This window comes from Bombus pyrosoma, linkage group LG9 (assembly GCF_014825855.1).
Source record: "Bombus pyrosoma isolate SC7728 linkage group LG9, ASM1482585v1, whole genome shotgun sequence".
Taxonomy (NCBI): domain Eukaryota; kingdom Metazoa; phylum Arthropoda; class Insecta; order Hymenoptera; family Apidae; genus Bombus; species Bombus pyrosoma.
The window spans coordinates 8860221-8882762 of NC_057778.1; the positions used below are offsets into that span (position 1 = coordinate 8860221).

General features: G+C 36.7%; 3 protein-coding genes across 6 annotated transcripts in view; all 3 read left to right on the top strand.

Annotated features, from left to right (window-relative positions):
* Nucleotides 1–5: 5 nt before the first annotated feature.
* On the top strand, nt 6–5004 carry LOC122571013 (tonsoku-like protein). Of its 3 annotated transcripts, none has more exons than XM_043734148.1 (7): nt 6–147; nt 349–606; nt 686–854; nt 1001–1416; nt 1492–3480; nt 3551–3796; nt 4837–5004. In XM_043734148.1, the coding sequence occupies exons 1-7, from the start codon at nt 135–137 to the stop codon at nt 4881–4883; spliced, it is 3138 nt and encodes a 1045-aa protein (XP_043590083.1). In that variant the 5' UTR covers nt 6–134; the 3' UTR covers nt 4884–5004. The 3 variants fall into 3 exon arrangements, with proteins under 3 accessions (XP_043590083.1, XP_043590084.1, XP_043590082.1); XM_043734149.1 differs by lacking the exon at nt 4837–5004 and adding an exon at nt 4160–4301; XM_043734147.1 differs by having other exon boundaries at nt 3551–5004.
* LOC122571014 (WD repeat-containing protein 35) lies at nt 4983–9355 on the top strand. Of its 2 annotated transcripts, XM_043734151.1 has the most exons (4): nt 4983–5048; nt 5143–5174; nt 5258–5334; nt 5411–9354. In XM_043734151.1, the coding sequence occupies exon 4, from the start codon at nt 5503–5505 to the stop codon at nt 8749–8751; it is 3249 nt and encodes a 1082-aa protein (XP_043590086.1). In that variant the 5' UTR covers nt 4983–5048; nt 5143–5174; nt 5258–5334; nt 5411–5502; the 3' UTR covers nt 8752–9354. The 2 variants fall into 2 exon arrangements, with proteins under 2 accessions (XP_043590086.1, XP_043590085.1); XM_043734150.1 differs by having other exon boundaries at nt 4995–5048; nt 5143–9355.
* Nucleotides 9356–9587: 232 nt separating this feature from the next.
* Nucleotides 9588–22542, top strand: part of LOC122571015 (glypican-4) — a 128654-nt gene continuing 115699 nt past the window's right edge. Inside the window, exon 1 of the mRNA XM_043734152.1 lies at nt 9588–10045. Within this exon, the coding sequence (XP_043590087.1) occupies nt 9895–10045 (151 nt within the window). The 5' untranslated portion in view covers nt 9588–9894. The remainder of the gene's footprint in view (nt 10046–22542) is intronic.

Sequence of the window (22542 nt, forward strand, 5' to 3'; positions counted from 1 at the left end):
TGACTATGCTTTCGGTTTGATGTTCCTCTTTGTGTTCGTGTGACGGCATAGTCCCAATCGCATGAGGTCCGAATTCGAACCCACGAAGTTTAATATGAGTCACTTATTACTGTGATAATTGATATTTGTAAATAATGGATATCGGAAGTGAGTAGTATTTTACTTGCTCTTTTCTATTTTAATATTTATAAGAAGATTATAAATATGAATGTGATGTTACCTAAATTAATGTGTATAAAAAAAATGTATGAAAACTAAGTTTCATTGTATAATGAGAGTTAGTAAATATGATTTCTCTAGTAAGTAACATAGTATGCTATATATACAGAAATGTTGATTTGATAATAGGATTAATTAAAAAGAAGAAACGGGTCAAGCGTGATGGCAACCTTCAGCAATTGGCTGAAATTGTTAAAGAGCTTGGTGACGTATACTTTGAAAGTGACAAGTATGAAGATGCTTTGCAAGAATATACAGAACAAATGGAAATTTGCAATATCTTAGGAGATAAATTAAATATAGCAGTTGCTCATAGAATGATTGGAGAAATACAGGCAAGTCTTGGCAACTACGAGGAAGCATTGAGCCATCAAAATCTTTACTTGGGTTTGTATTTAAAATATTCATTGTGTTAATATTTTTAATTTATGTAGCACTATAATAAAAACATTTTTGTGTTAGGTAGAAGGGGCCAAGGAGATACAAAATTTATTAGAAGAACAACGAGCTTATGCAACATTAGGTAGAACATATTTTTGTTGGGCTGAAAGTCAGCCTGAGGATTCTGAAAGAAAACCTGATGCTCTTATAAGTGCAAGACAAGCGTACACGAAGAGTATACGTCTTTGCAATGAGTATTATATCTTATTTAATGTCAATAAATTTATATTATTAATATATATAAAATATATAATATAATATAATATAATATATAAAATATATATATGATATTAATTTCCTAAGCAGTATATTATAAAAAGTATATTTGTATTTTATTTAGATTGGGTGATACTAACATTGACCTAAAAGAATTAATGACAATGAGGGCACGATTGTTACTGAATTTGGGATTAGTACTAGAAGCTGAAAAAAAAACCCAAGAGGCTGTTGATCTACTGGTAAAAGCTGCAGGTTTATGTAAGACACACAACTTGCGGGAAGATTTCTATAGAACGCAAATTGCTCTCGGAGGAATTTACGAGCGGAATCGCGATTACGATCTGGCTTTAACACATTTCGAAACTGCTGTTGAAGTTGATAATTCATGCTTGAAAGCGGAAGCACGATTTCTTCGAGCAGAATTGCTTTTAAAGATAGGAAAATGGACCGAATCACGAAAAATATTAGTGCTTCTTTACGTTACAGAAAACTTACCACAAAATCTGAAGCATCAAGTAGAAAAATGTCTCAGGATAGGTATGATTTAAGAGAATATAATTATTTTTATGGTTTCATTTGAAATATTTGTTTGAAAAAATATTTTGTTTATAGTTGCCACATTACAAACAACTGAAGAAGCTTTAACTACAGAAAAAGATACCAGCATTAAGTTGAAATATTATGAGACATTAGGAGATGCGGCGGTGGCTGCACACTGTTTTGAGGAAGCTATAGAATATTACAGAAAGATGCTCATGTGTGCGGAAGAAATAGAAAGCGATCGCACAGGGGCAGCTTTATTAAGTTTAGCCCAAACATTGAAAGATGTTGGACGATATAACGAAGCATTGGACTTTGCTCGTAGAGAACTAGAACTATGCACAAATCCACGTGAAATATGTAGATCTGCTTTGTTTTTAGTAGATTTATTGATAACTATTAAAGCAAACAACAAAGAGATTGAAGAAATTTATAGTCTAGCCTTGAAAAATGCAAAAGCTTGCAATGATATTTCTTTAGAAACAAGTGTTTTAAGAGAACACTTGAATTATCTAACAAATACTAATAGAACAGAAGAGATAGGAGCACTTTCAGAAAAGTTAGATACATTGGAAAAATTATGTAATGATACAGATAGTGAAAGCGAATCAGAAGAAAACAATATTGGCGCGAACATTTGCTTGGAAGATTTGTCGGATGTTGAAGCAGAATTAAAGATTAGAGAAAATATTAAAAATAGAAAACGAACGAGAAAGACGTCGGTTGCTATAAAAAGGAACGAAAAAGGAGAAACACAACTTCATGTAGCTTGTATACACGGGAATGTTGAAACTGTAGAAAAATTATTAGAATCTGGTCATTTAACGAATGTTAGAGACCATTTTGGCTGGACTCCTCTTCATGAAGCAGCTAATCATGGTCATGTCGAAATTGCAAAATTATTATTAAAATATGGTGCAGATGTAAATGATCCTGGAAGTTTGATGTGCCAAGGAGTTACTCCTCTTCATGATGCGGCTTCTTGCGGAAATTTTACCATGATGAGATTTTTAATCGAACATGGAGCAAATGTGGAACTTAAAACGAACGATGATGATACTGCACTAGATTGTCTAGAACAATGGAGGAATCGTGTTGATGCTTTATCTTCTGAAGATCAAATGGAGTATGATGAAATGCACAAATTATTGTCTGTTATGATACCAGCGAGTAATAAGAAAATTTCGAAACGATCTCATACATCATCATGCAATTCAAAAACTCACAGCATAGATGAAAATGTTGTTATAGAAAAGATCTCTGCAGGTGAAGATTATAAAAGAACTATAGCTAACTTGAAACATAGGAATGATCCAATTGGAGCTTCTTTGTTCTCTATGAAACGAAATGTAAATCCACTTTTGAATAGTGAAGAGGTTCTTTTAGATGATTGGTTGGAAGATGATATCAATGAAAGTATAAATAATAGAAGGTGCTCTGATGAACATTCCTCCTCAATGACGAAGAGGAAATCAAGTAACGGAAATACCGATGTTGAGAAAAATTTAAAACGGCAAAAAATGAATGATCAAGATCAAGTAATTGAAGATAATGAATGTGATGTAATAGAGGAGGATAGTAATGATAGTTGCAGTACTGAAATCAGACGGATTTCTACTGAACGTAAAATTCAGAAAAAAAAACAGCAAATGTCGTTGTTATCAATTGGATTTACTAAAGATTCTACTTCTCGTAGTTCTTCACCTGTAATTCCATTCAACACAGGATATGAATCAACAGAAATCAATACTATGAGATCAGTTATTTTAAACATCCTTGTAGATGGAAAAATGTTTAAAACCCAAATAGAATTTTCGAATACAATGAAGCCCGTAGTAAAAGAAATTGTAACTGATATTGAAACTAGATTCTACAACGATACTGGATGTAAAACAAAACTAGATCTAAAAACTATGGATGGTATTGCGATCAATTGCAATAACGTGTTCACGATATTAAATGAAGGGGATATTGTTAAAAATTTGACATGCGAAATAATTGAGTTAGAAACTCCTTCTATTGTCGAGCGATATGGGGCGATTTGTAAAAATTACAATATAGGTAGATATTTTATGAGTAAGTATACTTATTTCATAACTTTTAAAATAATCATTACTTTTAATATTTTTAGATGTTCGAGAATGCATATTAAAGTGTTTGAAATCATGCGAGAACACGTTTACTTTGCGATTAAAACAAGAAGATATTAGAAAAGAAGAATTTATATCTTTATTGAAAACTCTAGAATATCAAAAGAATGTTCAAATATTAGATTTATCCGGTGGTAACTTATATGAACTTGGAAAATCTTTAAATGATTGTATTTTAAGATTGTCAGCTTTGCAAGAATTGTGCCTTCAAGGATGTGATATAGATTGTAAGTGTCTAAGTAAATTAGAGAAACTACCTCCCCAACTTAAGTTTCTTGATCTCAGCTATAATCCTCTTGGATCATCAAGTCAAGAAATCTTATTCAAACTTTTCACCCCTTTAACACAGCTTAGGACATTGAATTTGCGATATTGTCAATTATGTAATTTTCGTTTTCTTTTGAACAACAATAGTCTAGTAAATTTAGATATTTCTTGGAACTGTTTCAGTGAAGATGAAGTCTGTGTCACTTTACAAAGACAATTACTTAATTTGAATTTATCGAATACTATTTGTTCTAGGGATTTTAATTTGGTTAAAAATATTTTTAATAAAACAGATTTTTCATTTGTTAATTTGGAATGTTTAGAGCTTGCTTCATGCGAATTATCGGATACTGACATTAGAAATATATTGTCACGTGTATCGAATCTTTCGAAATTGGTGCTTAAAGGAAATAGAAAAGTGGGAGCACAATCATTAAATTTATTATTGAAATACACACCAACACTAAGACATATCGATGTTAGTGGATGTGAGAATATTACTGAATTTCCTGATTCCGAAGTATTTATTGAAAAACCTGAGATTTGTACATTAATCGTGAGTATGTATCCAGAAGTGTGCGACTGTTGGGTTCATTTATGGCGAGGGAAGGGTGTAGTGAAGAAACTCCCGCATAATCTTACTATTTTCAAACCGGTACTTTAATATTTTTATACATATAATATTATGTGTGCATAGAATTGAAAAGAGTTACAAATTACAGAAAGGATTGATTTACTTTAAAACATATTTCATCATTTTCTCTAATTTGTAGTAGTTTAAAAAATATATTTTTATACAAACTATCTTTTCTAAATTGTAAATTATCTAAATATGTCCATATTAGATCTCAATAGGTATTTCCTAAAAGGACAAATTTGAAATACCGGAAGTGTAGTATATTTTACTGCACTTCCAGGCATCAAAGTGAATGGGAACATTTAATAAAGTCCAATTCAATGTATATCTGTTATCAAATTTTAGTTGTTTTATACTTTACAGTAACCTTCCCTTCAAACTGGTGTTCAATCGAATCACAAAAGCTATAAAAAATGCATATAGTTAAATAAAGGTAATATTTAAGTAACATGCTAAAAATGTTCTGTAACAGAAAATATTGTAATATACATTGTAAATATTTTTAACAGGCAATAAACGTTGTTTACTTTTGCTCCGTTTTTTAATCACGAATGCTATCAACATTGCATAATAATGTAAGTGAACAATAATTACAATCATAACAATTTAAAATCGACTGAGTCATTATAGATAGCATCAGTTTTCATATGCTGCAATCATTTCTTTCAGAAGCTGATTCAGTAAAGAATACAAAATAATTGGTATTTATTAAATATTTGCAAAATGTTTGTATACTTGAGTAAAAAAATAGCAATACCAAACAATTTTCGTCTGAATTGTATAGCATGGAACCAAAGGGAAGGTTATATAGCTGTTGGCGGAGAGGATGGTCTTTTAAAAGTACTTAGAGTAGACTCCAATGTAAGTGGCTCTACCAGTGGTGGGAGGTCTAGAAACTTAACTGCTGCAAGTAATTTAAGTATGAATCAAACTTTAGAAGGTCACAATGGTCATGTGCAAGTAGTTACCTGGAACGAACAACACCAGAAACTAACTTCAAGTGATCAGAATGGTGTAATTATAGTTTGGATGTTGTACAAGGGCTCTTGGTACGATGAAATGATAAATAACTGTAATAAATCAATAGTTAAAGGGATGGCATGGAGTTTAGACGGTTTAAAAATTTGCATAGTTTATGAAGATGGAGCAGTTATTGTAGGTTCAGTTGATGGAAATAGAATCTGGGGCAAGGAATTAAAAAATACAGCTCTTGCTGCTGTACAATGGTCTCCAGATGGGAAACTATTATTGTTTGGCATAAAAAATGGGGAAGTTCATCTCTTTGATAATCAAGGCGTATTTTTAACAAAGTTAAATATGATACCACTTAATGGTGGTCAAGTTCAAACAATAGTTTCACTGCAATGGTATGATGGAAGGAATGGTTATATTGGCATAGATTGTCCAACTTTAGCTGTTTGCTACAGGAATGGTAAAATACAGCTCATGAAAGACACTAATGACGATAATCCAATCGTAATAGAAACTGGTATGACAGCAGCATGGTGTTGTTGGAATAGTTATGGGTCTATATTAGCTGTAACTGGGATGTTACCATTATTGGGTAATGGAGAAACAAAGGACACTAATGTTATTCAGTTTTATAATCCTTTTGGTAAACATATGAGGACCCTAAAAATACCTGGTAGAGAAGTCACCTGTTGTGCATGGGAAGGAGGATCACTCAGAGTAGCTCTATCTGTTGATTCTCATATCTACTTTGCAAATATTCGTTTAGATTATAAATGGACTTACTTCAGTAATACAGTTGTGTATACAAATGAGAAGATTACCAAAGATGGCATTTGCATTATATTTTGGAATACAACGAATAATACATATTGTACTAAAAATGTAAGAGCATTGATCTCCATAGCTTCTCATGGAGATCATTGTGTTTTGGCAATAAAAAATGACCTTGCTCAAGGATTAGAGCAATTTGCACTCTTAGTATGCAATACAATTGCTACTCCAATAGATACTAAGTTTATAGACTTAGAGCCACTATGGGTGACCATGACAAATAGTGTAATTGTTGCAGCATCCAAGAACAATTTCTTGGTTTGGAGTTATCGCACTCCTCGTAATTCCATGTTGCATGCAGGACGAATTAGAAGAGATAAAATTTACCATGTTGACGAAACTCCGACCGGGGTGACGGAAGTTATTCAAGATTTAGACAAAGACAGATCCTTTGAGGCACCTATTAATACTAAAGCTACTATGGACCCGATTTGTTGTTTGTGTGCAACTGATAAGATTCTATTGATAGGAAGAGAGTCGGGAATGATTCAAAGATATTCTCTATCTCAGATAACTCTTACAAATAGATATAATACAACTTGTAAGCTTTACAAGATTGCAATCAACTGTGATTCATCTCGGGCATCTATTATGGACACGAGTGGCGTTCTAACTATGTTAGATTTGGAGACTGATCTCAAGAAAAGTACTGTGAAGGATGGAGAATCAGAGGGCGAAATAAATAAGTTCGAAAGAAAGGATGTGTGGGCCATGTGCTGGGCACAAGACAATCCCGCTCTATTAGCAATTATAGAAAAAACCAGAATGTACGTTTTAAGAGAATTCGATCCCGAAGAACCGATATCCTGTTCTGGATATATCTGTTCATTTCAAGATTTAGAAATACGTTGCGTTTTATTGGATGATCTCATGCAGAAACCAGAGGATACAAAAAATGACTTAATAGTGGATTTAGAAGTGAAATCACTGAGGGATACCAGGGAATTATTGACGAAAGTAGGGTTGAAAGAAGCAAACAATTTCATCCAGGACAATCCACATCCACGATTATGGCGCTTATTAGCAGAATCAGCTTTACAGAAACTAGATTTGGAGACTGCAGAAAATGCAATGGTTCGTTGCACAGATTACTTAGGTATACAATTTATCAAACGTTTACAGAACGTGCACAACGATCACCTGAAGAAAGCCGAGGTGGCTGCGTTTCTTGGCAACTATGACGAAGCTGAAAAATTATATTTAAATATGGACAGAAGGGATCTTGCTATTTCGTTACGTCAAAAATTAGGAGATTATTTTCGGGTGATACAGCTAATGAAAATGGGTATTGGCGGGTCTGATAAGCAAATGGAGTACGCTTACAATAAAATTGGCGAATATTATGCTGAAAGACAGAATTGGGAAGGTGCAAAAGAATATTATGGAAAGAGCAGGAATCTAGAGAAACTTATAGAATGCTATTATAAATTAGAAGATTTTGTTCAATTAGCAGGGACAGTGCAACAGTTACCAGATAAAAGTCCCCTTTTGAAGATGGTAGCAAGAATGCTAGGTTCCGTGGGTATGTGTTCCCAAGCAGTAGCAGCATATATAAAATATGGAGATGTGAAACTGGCCGTAGATACGTGCGTTCGTTTGAATCACTGGGATCAAGCAGTCGAATTAGCAAAGACCTATAAAATGGCCCAGATAGGCGAATTATTGAACAAGTATGCCAATCATCTTCTGTCTAATGGAAAGAGACTACAGGCTATAGAATTATACAAGAAGGCAAATCACAATTTGGAAGCAGCAAAGTTGCTGTTTCAATTAGCAGAAGAGCAAGCAAAGACTAGGACGAATCCGCTACGCGTGAAGAAGATTTATGTTCTAGCAGCTCTGTTGGTCGAAGATCATATCAATGCCGCACCAGCTGCTAAGGGTGGCCGTAGCAACGTTGTGATGGGTTTAACAGAAAACAACGAAGACACTCGAGTGATAGAGAACGCCTGGAAAGGGGCAGAGGCTTATCATTTTCTCTTATTAGCCAATAGGCAGATATATTCAGGGAATTTTGATGCAGCCATGAAAACAGCTCTGAGATTGAGAGAATACGAAGATATCTTGCAACCGGAAGATATTTACTGCTTGCTTGCTCTATCAAGCGCAGTCAATCACGCTTTTGCAGTTTGTTCCAAGGCGTTCATTAAATTAGAATCTCTAGAGATTATTTCAGAGGCGGTCAGAGAAGAATATGAGGATTTGGCTGTGGACATCTTCACTAAGCACAGTCCTCAAGATGTTCGTAATTCTAAGGCAGAATGTACAAATTGCGAGAGTCTGGTACCCGACTGGTGTGTCGCCTGTCCTAACTGTATGACCAGGTTCCCTCCTTGTATTATCTCTGGCAAACCGTTGATGGACCTGAGCAATGTGTGGATCTGCACCGTTTGCAGACACCACGTGGCTACAGAACGAGATGTAGTTAATATTAATGCTTGCCCTTTATGCCACAGCACGGTTACATATATGTAATTGATGTGTATGAGTATGTATTGGACATGCATTATCAGACAAATATGTTATGCTTGAGCTATAACAGACATGCCGGCGAGCTTTAAGATTGCCATTGAAAGAGCATGTTTCATTTTTATAGTAGTATGCACCAGTTAGAATGTGCAGTGCTTAAAAGTATTAATCCGTGTTATGATTTAGATAATGTGTTGAGTATCTGGTTGATTTATTGAATCGATAAGATCAATCCGTAATTTTCTGACTATTTAGAATTTATGATTTAGAAACGTGTGATAATGTGATTAGTCAAATTTTCAATGTTACTTATCACCGAGTAATTATATGGTTATTTTATTTTGGAAGATATTATTAGGGACACATGAATTAATAACAATTTTCGTAGTTTTAAAAATGAATAATTTCTGATCTCATTTATAAGTCTGGCGTCATATTCTTGTGTAGTATTTTGTTATCTTTTTCAACTTAAATTATGAATATTCTACGCATTTAAGACAGTGTACTTATATAATTTAATTGCATAGTGATAACTTTTAATGTAAATTCCGTCCAATAAGTGAAATATTAATACCGTCCATTATATATGTATAAATACATATGCTATATATTTATTAATTTTTATATTATCATAATCGTCTACATTAAACATATTTTAGACTGTTTTATATGTTTTTTTAATGAATATTTCCTTAGAGCATGCTTTGTTTAAAATTTAACTTATACAACAAAATTCAAAGGAATTACCGGTTTGCGCATGGCAACTGATTGGCGCGTAACTATCGTGCCACAAAATTTGAAGTATCCTCTTCCTCTCAGATGCCTTCGAGTATCGCGCATGCGTGTATCGTTGTTGGCACGCGTTCTCTCCACGAGTTGGTCAGTGCGCGTCGAACCAGTAAGGGGGAGGTATTACATCTGTTATCGTCCCTCTTTCACGGATATTTACGGCGTTCCTTTCAAATTTTGTTTCCTCGATTATCGAAACCATCGTGGCGCTACCCATTTCGAATTGTCAAACGTGCTTGCCAAGCCGAGTCACGATTACGAAGTCACTTTCCCGCGAATGTACAGGCGTAAGTGTCGTATCCCGCGTATTTGTCGCGTCAGTTCGTGAGTGTATCGCGAGTGTCCGCCACGGGAATAATTATGAGTGGTATGTTGTCGATGTTATGTGTTATCCTGATCCTTAGCGTCACGACGACGACGGTACGCGCCGGATTGAAATGTGACGCTGTTAAACCTTACTTCGAGTCCCAAGGCTTTCCGGCCACTGACATTCCCAAGGAGGCGATTTCGTGTAAGTTTTTATTTTCATTCTTTTACTCTGAAATCGATTGAATTTACGTTTCGAGCATGTTACATTGTAACTCGTTTCGAGCTAAGAATCGTTTGCACAAATGGCGCGAATTGTGGAAAATTTGAAATTTACAACGTGGTTTGAGACTCGTAACAGTAATATCGGATTCCTCGAACGTTATTGGTCAAAATTAACAGTGAGGTTTTGATTCAAATTTTCCACCAATTAGAACCAAGAATTTCAACTTCGAGCATGTTATGTCGTAACGCGTTCTAATCTAACAATAATTTGTAAAAATGGCGCGAATTCCGGAAAATTTGAAAATTGCGACGTAATAATAATGTAAGATTACTCCAATGTCATCGGTGGAATCAATAGTGAACTTTTATTTTACATTTTTATCAAGAATTTCATTTTGGGGCAGATTACGTCGTAACGCGTTTTAAACTAAAGAAATTTTGGAAACTTTGAAACCGTGACAGTTTAAATTTAAACATTTACAATGATAATGTCAGACCTCTTGAATATTACGGGAGGAAATGGTTAAGGTTAAGATTCGTCTGATTATTTCGAACAGAATCATGCATTCAGCAAGTTTTTATATTTCATTTCATACTTTTTTATCGCTTAATTAAATAGTGTCGTCGTATATAACGGAAAGGATAAAAAGTAGATTCTCAATGGAATTCCGATTTAGTTTGTGTTAACTTGTTGAAAAGTTTCCCAGAAGAGTGAGAAAGAAGAATATATGATGAACGGATGAAAAATAAACGCGGAGAAAATTAAAGCTCAGAATTAGAGTGGCCGGGCTCATAATTCACGGCCATTCATGATTTATCCTGCAGAATTTCGTTGAAGTGATTCGCAAAGAGGACACGTTCAACGAAATATTTATGGCCGATGAATTATGGGCTGTGTTTCCTCGCGAAGGGGCTGCACGTGGAGAAAAAAGGAACGGAAGAAAAATTCCGAGAAGTTCTCACGTCTCGAAACTGGATACACAAATGTGCCTTAGCTTGCCTCGCCCGTATGTTTGCGTGATTAACTATCGAAGACTTAATGAACGAAATAAGCACTTTATATCGCAGTGCATTTGAATTGCCGAAACGTTTACAAAGTGGAAATAAATTTTTACAATACTGTGGCTAAAAATTTAATGAAAATAATGGTATTGTTAACAATTTACAGTGATTACGAAAGGTATTGGCACGTATCCTAATCTTTTTATCACGTTCTATACGTTTCTTTCCTGATAGCATTAATTTTTTCTAGTCGTATGAAGGTAATATTAAATTTCGTAATATTAAATACCAAAGTATTGATACACTTGGGCCTATAATACCGATCGATCAAAAGTAGCCTAAAGTCGTTTATAAAATAATGTAGTTGAAAATTTCATATTTTATACAGATTATTCGTGTTGGCTCACACCCATATAGGGAGATACCTTGGTTTATCACTTGGCATATACATACATCGTACGAGCACAAAGAACCTGTCTGACTTTATCAGTTAGTGTAATCACAAATACGTTCAGCTTCGAAAGTATATTTACTTGCGCCGAATAGATAATAAAGGATCTTGCGTTCCGTTAGCGTGATCATACGCCTGACATTCTTTAGAAATGTTACTCTCGAAAGTCATAAAATGGATATGTTCTTGTTGAACTTTTAGGTTAAGTTTTTTTTACGAGAAAATAGAAAACATATGTAACTCATGCATAGTGCAAAGGATCGGTTCCTAAATTACTTTCGTTACGGAGATTCGAACAGTGAACATCAGAAAGATAGAAAAAAAACGGGTGTAGAAAGTATTATAGGGATAACGTTCTAAAACAATCTTCAGCCGCAATGATTGTCCATTTAATAACGTATGAATCTCAAATTCGATGTCTTCGTCAAAGTCGGAATAAAGGCAAGATTAACAAAAAAGAAAACAAAACAAGAGAATAGTTTCAAAACATGTAGCTCGTTTCTCGTGTCACAGATTACTCAATCTGTGTGCACGAGAGCATTAGACGCGCATTCCGCTCAATCGCGCAGCCATTTCACCATCCACGAACACTTTTATTTCTGACTTGTTTTTGCATATAAACACAGTCGAGCTTATCGTTGAGATGAAAGGAGAGCCGTATGGGTTTCGCGGGGCAGATAAAGAACCGTGGAAGAGCGCCAAGTATTAACGGTATACAAAGTAGCGATACGCGAAGAACGAAATGGCAGAAGAAAAATAATTCGAGGCGTTTCGCGTTTTATCGCGTCGTTCGTGTTGAATGTGCACATTAACGCGTATGCGCATGCGCGACAGGAAGTTACAAGAGTTTTGACACGATTTACTTTCCATGGGGAGTAATTACGACCGATGATCGTTGGTTTGATTTTTCTGGGACAATCGCGACCGGAAGTAATGGCGATCCGGTGAAAGACAATGGGCGCGATAGGACGCGGTATTAGGGTGCGTTTAAAAGAATAATTAACGGTTTTGTGGCGTTGCTTTTCACGGTTACTTACGTTTCACAATAATAATTTATTGGGCGGGAATAATTGATTATCGTGTATTAGTTAGAATTTAAAATAGATTTATTTATTTTGCTTGTACATATTTGATATTTCACATCGATCAATTTAAACGTTTGATAATTTATTGAATGAAAGTAGCTACGATCCAGTTGTAGTTTAGAATAGATTTAGGTATAGATAGGATATTTCTTACAAATATAATTAGTTATCATTACCAGATCACTATCGTACATGGCTTAAATATTCTCGTACATCCCTATAGGTATATATATACATATTTCTTTTCGTCATTTATATTTCGTACTATATCGTGTACAGTCCATCTGATGATTTACTAGTTATTTTTATCAAGCGCCAAAATTTGTTACTCCATTATGTTTACATGTTAATCAATATTCCTTCACGTTATCCGGTCGAAGACACTTCGTGAGGGCTGGTATCGATTCCTATCGTTAGATACTTGCCATTTGCCACAAACCTGATCGCGCTACTTCATCAAAACTCGAGACCAGCTACAAGAGGTTTCATCAAAAGCTAGAAACCAACTAAACTATGAACGTTGCTTAAACCGTAACGAGCATAATCTCTAATCAAAGGAGTTAACCGTTCGTCTTTATCTTGCTTTTCGCTCAAGTCGACAAGCCGGTGACATGTCCCAAACTGCGATCGGTTCGCTTCAATTGCATCACGAAAACTAATTTAAATCAATGTACACTTCCATTTTATCTGTCCCTCGATTTCATCGCGTTAACGCGATCGTAAAAACGCGTTTAACAAGTAGTTAGTAAGTGGACCGAGGATGGAAGCATCCGGGGGCCATTACACACTGGCTCTGAGTTTTTACTTTTACGATCTTCCTCTTTATCTCCTGTTCAAATTTCATTTTTTCCTCCCGTGTCGTCTACCTGCTGCAATATTCGACGAACAGCTGTCTCTCAGGTCTCTGCTACCTGAATTTTCAGGCTTAGTATCTCGACACGGGTACCATTTTAGCTTTTACGACGCTAGAAGCCGTTCGCGATGCACGCCGATTAGCTTTTCTCTACTCGGTGCAATGTCGTATACGTTGATTCTTCGTCTTTGAAAGGTGAGTATTTTTCCGATTGTTGAATCTATATACGGGTGGCACCATGAAATGGATACATCGCAAATTGAATTTCGTAATTACGTAGTAAAAGGAACTTGTCGCTCGTTGTATACTCGCGTCATTTTCTCTCTAAACGCAGGCGAATTGCAAAATGCCTTTGTCCATAATAATGTTAATTACAAAGACTACCGGATAGAGCTTTGTAATTTGTAATTTCAATGTACAGAGATGGTGGCCAGCAGGCTATCGATTGATAAAGTATTACGATGATTCAAAATTTAACCAGATAAACGAAAAAGACATAGCGTTAATCTGCTTTTTCATAATTACAAAAAAAAGATGAAGATTAATGACACGACGGTTCGGTGTGTTTGACTACAATGCCAGACATGCCAAAGGAAGAAAAGAAGAAAGTTTTTACTTCTTCAAAATTTCCTTGAATTGTCAAAGAACGACCTATCTGATTTCAGCTGGAAATTTTAGACGATTGAAATCAGCCAGTACCTTGATGGTCGAAATGGACATTGATAAGAATTTTGTCATCGGTGGATTAAGGATCAGATCCGTCCACGAAACGACGAGAGAATTAATCGCATCGAGTGCCTCGAGCAACAGTAGGATTTTGGATAATACCAAAGCCGGCTCGTACTCTCGTAGAATGATCCTTCATAGCCTGTTCAACACGCCGGAACATTTGTTAGCGTCTACGGTGATCCTAAGTCCTGACGGAGCAGCCGGAGAAGCCGGTCGAATGGGATTTCTTGCCGGTCTTACGAATCGCGTCGATTCTATCCGTTGGATCCTTTACACTGTATGTACGACGTACGTGAATAATGAAGAGGGAGCAGGAAAGGTTCCCAAGGAATATTTATATTGAAATGTTTTTTGTCCCGGTAATTCCTGTCTAATATTCTAACGCTTTCGCCTCTACTCAAACTTTATTCTCCTTTCTCAGCATCGATATCGTGTTGTTATAAAAAATCTATTTACATCCAGTTTCCTTATCAGGCGTCTATCGTATTTCGACGTACAAATGTAAATAAGTGCATCGTATATCACCGTGATACGATATTTTTCTTTTAGATGTGAAAATATAACAGCGACGAATATCGATCCGAAATTTGATGAAAATAAAAATGCCACGTCGCTAGCCACGAAAGTGCTTAAGTGCTGCACTAACACCGAATATTTAATCGATCAATTAACACCGAATTAATATCACGAAGAACAAAAATTACATTCTAGTGGAAGAATCAGTAATTTTGTTCTAAATTGGCAAAGCGACGATAAAATAAAAAGTAGTAAGATAATCCAGATATATCTGTTATACTTGCTGAAGAACGGTTGCATGTAAGAACAACACCTCTTGTGATAATCCAATTATAATCATCTATTCGACGACAAAATTTATTCCAACTACCCTAACGTGAAAATACAAAGTATCTTGAGCGACCTCCCACGGGTCTTCCGACTCGTTCATTATTCATTCAGTCGAATGTGAGAAAGAAGCGATCGAAGGAACTTTTTATTCTTTGCTCAACTCGTTCTGGAGAAACGGAGGAACAATAGGACGAAATAGGTCAGAACTAGTCGTAAACGTGGTTGAAACAGGTGTTGTGAACCTATAGTAAACGCTGTCTCTTTCCCGAGGGTGTCCTCGAGAAGTATAGAATGGAGCTCGATGATCGAGATCATCGAGAAAGCGAGCATTACGAGAGCTTTCTTAGGCTGTACGAAAAGTGGATTCTACCGATGAGTCGGCTGAAAATTTTCTACGATCATCCTTCTTTCTTTTCTTCAACCTGGCGAGAATGTTCTTTCTTGAAAGACCTACGGGATATAGCGACTTTAGTCGTACTTTGTATGTAAATTGTCCTTTGCGTCGTTGTTCTCGGTTCAAAGCGAGCTAACGCTCTTTCTGCTTAATTATTCGTGGTTCTTTTGACGGGATTTTATTGTGTCGAGTTCTGCCTGTTTATCGCGAGGGTAACCGAGATTTTGAAGAAATGGTCGATCGGTCCGCTTTGTGGCTAAATTTCGTGATGTTTTGATTTCTTTTATTTGACCGTGGAGACGTGGCAGGGGAAGAACGCGATGGCTCGTGTTTTCTACTTTTTACAGAGGAACAGTTTTAAAATTCAACACGTTGCCGAAGAACTCCCACGTTACCAAAATTGTTTTCTATTTAGTTACAAAGCGGAACATTTCTTTTCACTCTTTTTAAAATGTTTTTAAAATACTGTTCGAGTCATGATGTTAAAATATCGAAGATATTAATTGTTCGTCCCATTAATTGTATCTTTGGCCTTGGAATATTTTCGAAAGATTTCCACGTCTTTGGACCTAACAGGTTGTTCCCATTAACAGCTGTTTAAACATAAAGTGACATTAAAATCGGAAAATCAAGAAAAATATACTTATCGAGCTTTTCTCCTGTGATCTTCATGCGAGTACAGCTGTTGCGTTGATTTTTCACTTGCTATCTTTTGCTTATTCTATTTTTAATATTAGGTCACGTTGAATATCCATCGTATCGTTCAGGTTTGAACAATCATTAATCATCGAAAATTTGATCTTCGACGATAGATTTCGCATTCGGTAGGCAAATAAAATTTGAGCACGGTTTATCTTTCGCTTTGTCGTGCTTTTCTGCTATCTTCAGGTACATTGAAATAAACCGAAAACAAATTCTAGAGTGAATCATCGTTAAAACTTCTTATTCTCAGCGTTACAGTTTGCATTCGGAAAGACGAAGAAAATTTGATTCGAGTTATCTTTATCGACTTTCTTTCAAATCGAATCTTACTGTCGCCGATCTCGGAGATTAATTGGACGCTGCCCTTCGAAATCTGTTATTGTTTACTTTTTCCTGTTTGGAAAGCCAAAAATATTTAGATCAGACTATAGATACATTGAACAATCTTCTTCGGATCTGTCGTGGTTCTCATCATTTTCACCGAATTTTATAAAATTTTTCATTGCAATTATTTTTAATCGCGCGTTACGTACAAATTTTGTAGGATGCTTAGATAAAAGTGGAACGAGTTTTAGGATAAAGAATTTCAATAGGTATCGATTAAAACACTTTCGCGATTACTCACAATGTAAAACGCGACGGTAGTCAGATTGTCAACTCAACTTGTTCGCGTACGTAAAGTGAAATTGATACTAGATGCTATTACACTGTCCGAGCAATTGATTTATGGATCATGTTATACTGGATCGAGCCTGATAAACGATACGTTCCTTCATTAGAGACGCAGGAACCGGCTACATTAATTGTTGTGCCTTTTAAGGACCAGGTAAGACAGCCACCTTCTACGATTCTTCTCTTCATATTTTCTTCTATCTCTTGATTGATCATCGATCGTTACGCGTATTGAATATCGTCGAGCCACGATAGTTTCTCCTATCTTAATTGCGGTACGTTTCAATAAAGCGTATTTGCATTCCGATTACGTTGTTACTTGCTTGGAGAGTTCTAAATCCAGATAACCTACCCCGTGTTTCTTAATTTATGAACGCAGATAAACAACGTTGTACATATTTGCGAACGTTGTTCGTTAAAAGCGTTTAATCTCCATTCGCTATATTTTGTAGGACTTTCGTTGGATTCGATCAGGTTCAGCTCGTTCACCGGGCCCCGCGTCTTGAGAGACCCCGCGATCTACGAAAATTACCCAATTAAGAAACTCCAATTTTGATTAACTTTTTACAGAATGACGATACCATTAACAGATGCAAGAGATTTTTTTAGTAGCGATGATTCAGTTTAAAGAAGTGAGAAAAATCATGAAAGTTCAGTGTAACTTCATAAAGTCCTCATATCGTGGAAACTACTTTAGATAAGAAAATCCAGGCGCTTTCAGAGAAATGTACTTTTTAGGGAAATTAAATTACATCAATAGTTTTTTGCAAAGGTCATACTTGATTACAGATTTTGTACTTTTATCGAACTTCTCGTCCCTCGAAAGCGAATTACGAATGCGAAAAAATATTACTTGGATTTGTTTAAAAAACTGCTTATAAAAAATATATAATATGTAACAGCATTTGTAAATAAATAATTCGTCGTTGTAAAATTTAAGTGTAGGATTTGAACGTGTATTCGGGCCTCGCGGAAGGTCACGCCGGTCCTCGATTCGATATTCAAGTAGGAACTGAATATCTTTATCGTAGATTGTTAACGAAAGACGAGATAAATGCGAAAAACGATGTATAAAATTGGTATTCACGATCAGAGGATTATGAATTTCACTGTTCTCTATATGATTACATACGAAGATTAAAAAGAGAAGTGGCGTTGAATCTATCGCTGTTCGCTTTCCGATTTTTATGCCAAAGTGTAGCTAAAAGGGAATACTTTGATACGTCGTTGTTGAAAAGAAAGGCACAATGTATATTGTCTTTCGCTTTGCATGACAATACATACAAAGCAAACTGTACGCTTTACGTTTCACGAAAAGGAATAATCCTGCTACAGAGACGCGAGAATCTCATTGACACGCGCGTCGATAAGACGGATTCTTCGTCATCCTCTGTTCGTTACACGCTTTTGTATAAACATATGCAAATACTTTCTGGCGGCGAATCCTTTTCCAATGTCTCCTCGAATGGGAAAAGCATCGAAACACGAACGGAATGATTCGTTGGTTGTGAAAAATAGTTGCCTATAAAAGACCCTGTTACTCGTGCGACATTTCTTCTCGGTTCTTTAATTACCTTTCTTTATCCTTTTCCAAAGCAAGTTCTCGCTTCTCAAGGGTAAGAAAGTAGCCTGTAAATTTCCTAGGAATTCTGATAAATTGTACGAAACGGTGCGATAGAAGGAGAGAGGAAGATGGCGAAGGCAACAATGTAACGATCCTCGGTCGCACGAGTAAGTTGTGACAGTGAACAAGTTCTGGAAACTGGCTGAAACACGTCGTCAGCGACAGTAACAGGACCGACGTAGATGTAGAAGTAGCGACGCGACGTAGCGTGGAATGCAGAAAGGAGACTTTTCATAAAGAGATACGCAAGCCAGGCCTATGCTCGTCTATACAGCCAAGCACCAGGCCACGCTTAATGGTCGCCGTTGTAACTTGTAATTTTTAAATAAGCAGTCCTCGTCGTGGTTCCGTCGGATATAGCCTGGAAAGCAGCTCACCTTGTTTGCGCTCGTGGTCGTGCGATCACTTTCCGCTCGATATGCGCTGGAACATCGTGCATGCATACACGACAACAATGCGTACACGAACTGGACATATTTGCACGATTCTCTATTATTTATGTTCCATTGAAACATATATACGTCCCCTTCCTCTCGTTGTTAATGCAAGAATTTTGAAGCGTGGAACGTTTCATAGAAAAAATTTTAAATGGTTGATGACGGTAGGTCACGTCGATAATGAAACAAAATTATTTCATTAACGCATCGATCCTTGTCGCTATGATACATTTTTAATATAAAAAGAATAAAAAGCAACTTGTCCCGTTTTATTATCAATTTCTCTTTTATTTCGAGAATCAAAAATTTGAAAAACACGAAACTTGGAAAAGAATTCTGTATCTTCAAATTAGAAATTCTGATATGGAGGGACGAGCATAGAGAGAGAGAGAGAGAGAAAGAGAGGTCGTGCAAAGATGAAGAAAAATGCATATACATCGATCGAAAAATGGAAAATGTGTTTTTTCCAAGTGGAGATACACCGCCCCTGTGTGTCGGACGTTCTTTCATTTTGTATGCAAACTCGCCGTTAACAAAAGGGGACAATTTTTTCTCTCCCTTTGCTGAGGACGATGACGGAACGTAGAACTTCCTTGTCCGTTATTTTCGTCGGTGATCGGTGATACAGGCAGTAAAGTGTCGTTGCTCGACGTTCAAGGGTTTTCCACGTCGTGAACACGGCCTCGTGGATCCCTGAAACCGCTACTTTCTCTCAAGGCCAACCGCAGATCTCTCGGCGCGTTCCTTCTTTGTAGGTTTTCCGAAAAGCCAGTTTGTTCGCGTTGGACAATCAGTTAGCCTGGATGAATGGTCATTTTTCATTCGATTCTCGAGTTCGAAGGTCTTGAAGTACCTTTCCCTCTTTTTCTTTTGTAACGCTTTGCAACGCCGTGAAACTTCAACCGTGGCTCATTGCAAATATAGCTTAGAGTTTAATCGAATAAAATCAAAACAAGAGGAGGACATCTTTATATATCACACCGGAGTTGTCGCATGCACACAGCAATTAATAATTCCTAATTCCTAGGTCAAAACTGAGAAACTACGATCAATTAGGATTGATCCTGTTTCACCAGTAAACTTGTTATAAATGGATATATGTATTCTGTGATTTAATAAATATATATAATTTAATAAAAATAACGTGACAATTTCAAATACGATACGTCTTCGACTCAGCTACTACCTCGCGACTAACTTCTTGCTACCCACGATCGGTGCTGCACGCTAATTTTATCGGGACCAGCGAAATTCCACCGTAGCAAAAAAAGAAAAGAAGAAGAAGAAGAAGAAAAGAAAAAAAGAAAAAGAAATATGCAGAATTAAGTCAGAAAATCCGCCAAAATGCGTCACTTAGCGTATAGAATACTTTATAATTTTGACCGAGTTTGTACCGTCTCTTCTCTCCCTGCCATAACTCTCTTTCTCTTTCTCCCTTTGGAGCACAGGCTTTCTCGAAGGGAAGCGATCCACGACGTGCTTCTGCTACTTTGCACACCGATATTACCTCGTCGTTAGAGTGTCGGTGTGCACCATAGTGCTGTGACGGGTATCATCGCTTCCAGGCTACGCGACCGGGTGTCTTCCTCGACTAGACTATCGAGACTGCGTCATTATGCGACTTACATTTTAGCCGAGATAGAGCTACGCGAGCACCGCGTTTATCCTCGATGCGTCCCTGTCTCTCCGTACTCGCTAAAAGCTGCTGGCCTAAGGACTCATTGTCGTTAGGGAGGACGTCGTAGTAGGGAACACGCTTCTGTCCCTGGTGAAACGAAGTTTCGTCGCTGAAAGTTATCTATCTGGGCTATGGAGTGGAATTTCTGTCGGTTCCCGGATGGGGAAATTTCGTGGGGGGAAAGAATGGTGCAATTTGCATCGGGATTGCGTCCCAATTGCTTTCCGCCGGAAGCCCGAGTTTTACCCAGTACGACTTGGTTCTTTTATTTTCGAATTTGTTTTGTATCCCTTTGTATTTTTTCTTTTTTTTTCTTTCCCCTTTTAAATGTTTTACGGAACTAACTAATCTTCACAAAAAGATTTGTTTGCTGAACAAAGAAACTTGAGATATATCGTAAAATGATAGGAAGAGTGGTGAAAATGTTAACAGGGTAAAGGTCTGCATTGTAGGCTACAATTCTTTAGGAAAACTGATCTCTCTTAATAAATTAATCCGCATGTTGTACGAGATCGATCGGAAAGTTCTACCGTTTCTGTTCTTTCGAGAGGAAGTTGACTTGATTGAAATTAACCGGTCCTTTGGTATCGTCGTTTTCTATCTACGTATTTATTAATTCGTTCATGTTATCAATTTATTATTTCATAGTACGCGCTGATAAAGTCTGCCAGCGAAACGTAGTGCGAATAATTTATAACAGAAAGAAACTGGAACAAGAAACGAAGTATCCACGAAAGTAAAATGCTTAATCCTGTGCAATGATGCTATCAGTATTCTAATTGAGCAGTGTGTATAGCAAACGCGGAACCTAGAAATCCGTATCCCCTTGGGTTAATTAACTTTAATTAAGACGACAAGCCTCGGTATGCCAGTCATGTCAGGTAGCCGAGATGAAACCGGGCATAAATATGATATTCCGTTGCTCCTTTAAAGCTTCGGCTCTAATTAAATGGCGGATCAACCTGTGTTCGTTCGCGCGAAGCAGGTATAACGCGCGTTTAATCCACAGCCGACGACTGATCTCCGGTTATGGATTAGGATTCCTGCTGATCATTCATCGCTCTCTTTTTATGCCTCTTGACAGCTTCCTTTTTCAATTTATTCCTTTAAATCCTTTTTTCGAGTCGTTGCTTCGCTACTGTTTGTATTACGTAAGGAGCTTCTGAATTTCTGCAGACTTTAGTTTTGCAAATCTTTGAATTTTCGAGTTTGTATATTTTCACATTAGGGGGGTTCAGCGTTTACGAGATTCAAAGATTACCGCTGTTGCATTTTTGTTGTATTTAGTTGCACAACGATCGAGTTCTAATCGTTGAACGCTTTTTAACTTTCCTTTTTTCTTAACAGATTATTTTTCGACGTTTCTTTGTCGGAGCAGAACCCTTCGCCAACATCTGGAAACTTTAATTCTTCGGATCTCTTTCTTTGCTATTTCTCAAGTGCTCGAATCCGAAGATTTCAGTCGATTTTACTTACTTTCATTTTCAGTTGCACACACCATAAACTTTTCAGTTTTATTATCTCGGTATCGAACTATCCATAGAACAGCGTATCGCAACGAAACGACAAAAGTAATCGAAACGCGAGTTGCAAGGTAAATTTTCGAAGAAGCAGTGTTCGAAACATATTTTTATTTACATCGATCGAGTTGATCGCTGTGGCTTCCGAACGACTCCGTTTTCCATGGCAAACTAGACGACTAAACCTTCGCAGATTTACCCTTTACGTATTCACAACTTCTTTGAAAGCTTCCGATTGCAAACAGCAACCATGTGAATCTCGAAAACATTTTTAATCGATTAAAAAGAAGTTTGTCATGGTTTTTTGCTCGTGGTAACCCTCGTAACTGCGTTACCTTCCCAAAGCTTTCAATAACAATCGAGCTTTTACTCGAACGAATGAAATCCACAAACCCATTCGAATCGATCAAAAGCGCAAGATCTCGCTGAAAGCTCGCGGAAGGCAAAAAGGGAAAAAACGAGCGCGCGTCGCTCGAAATCGAGG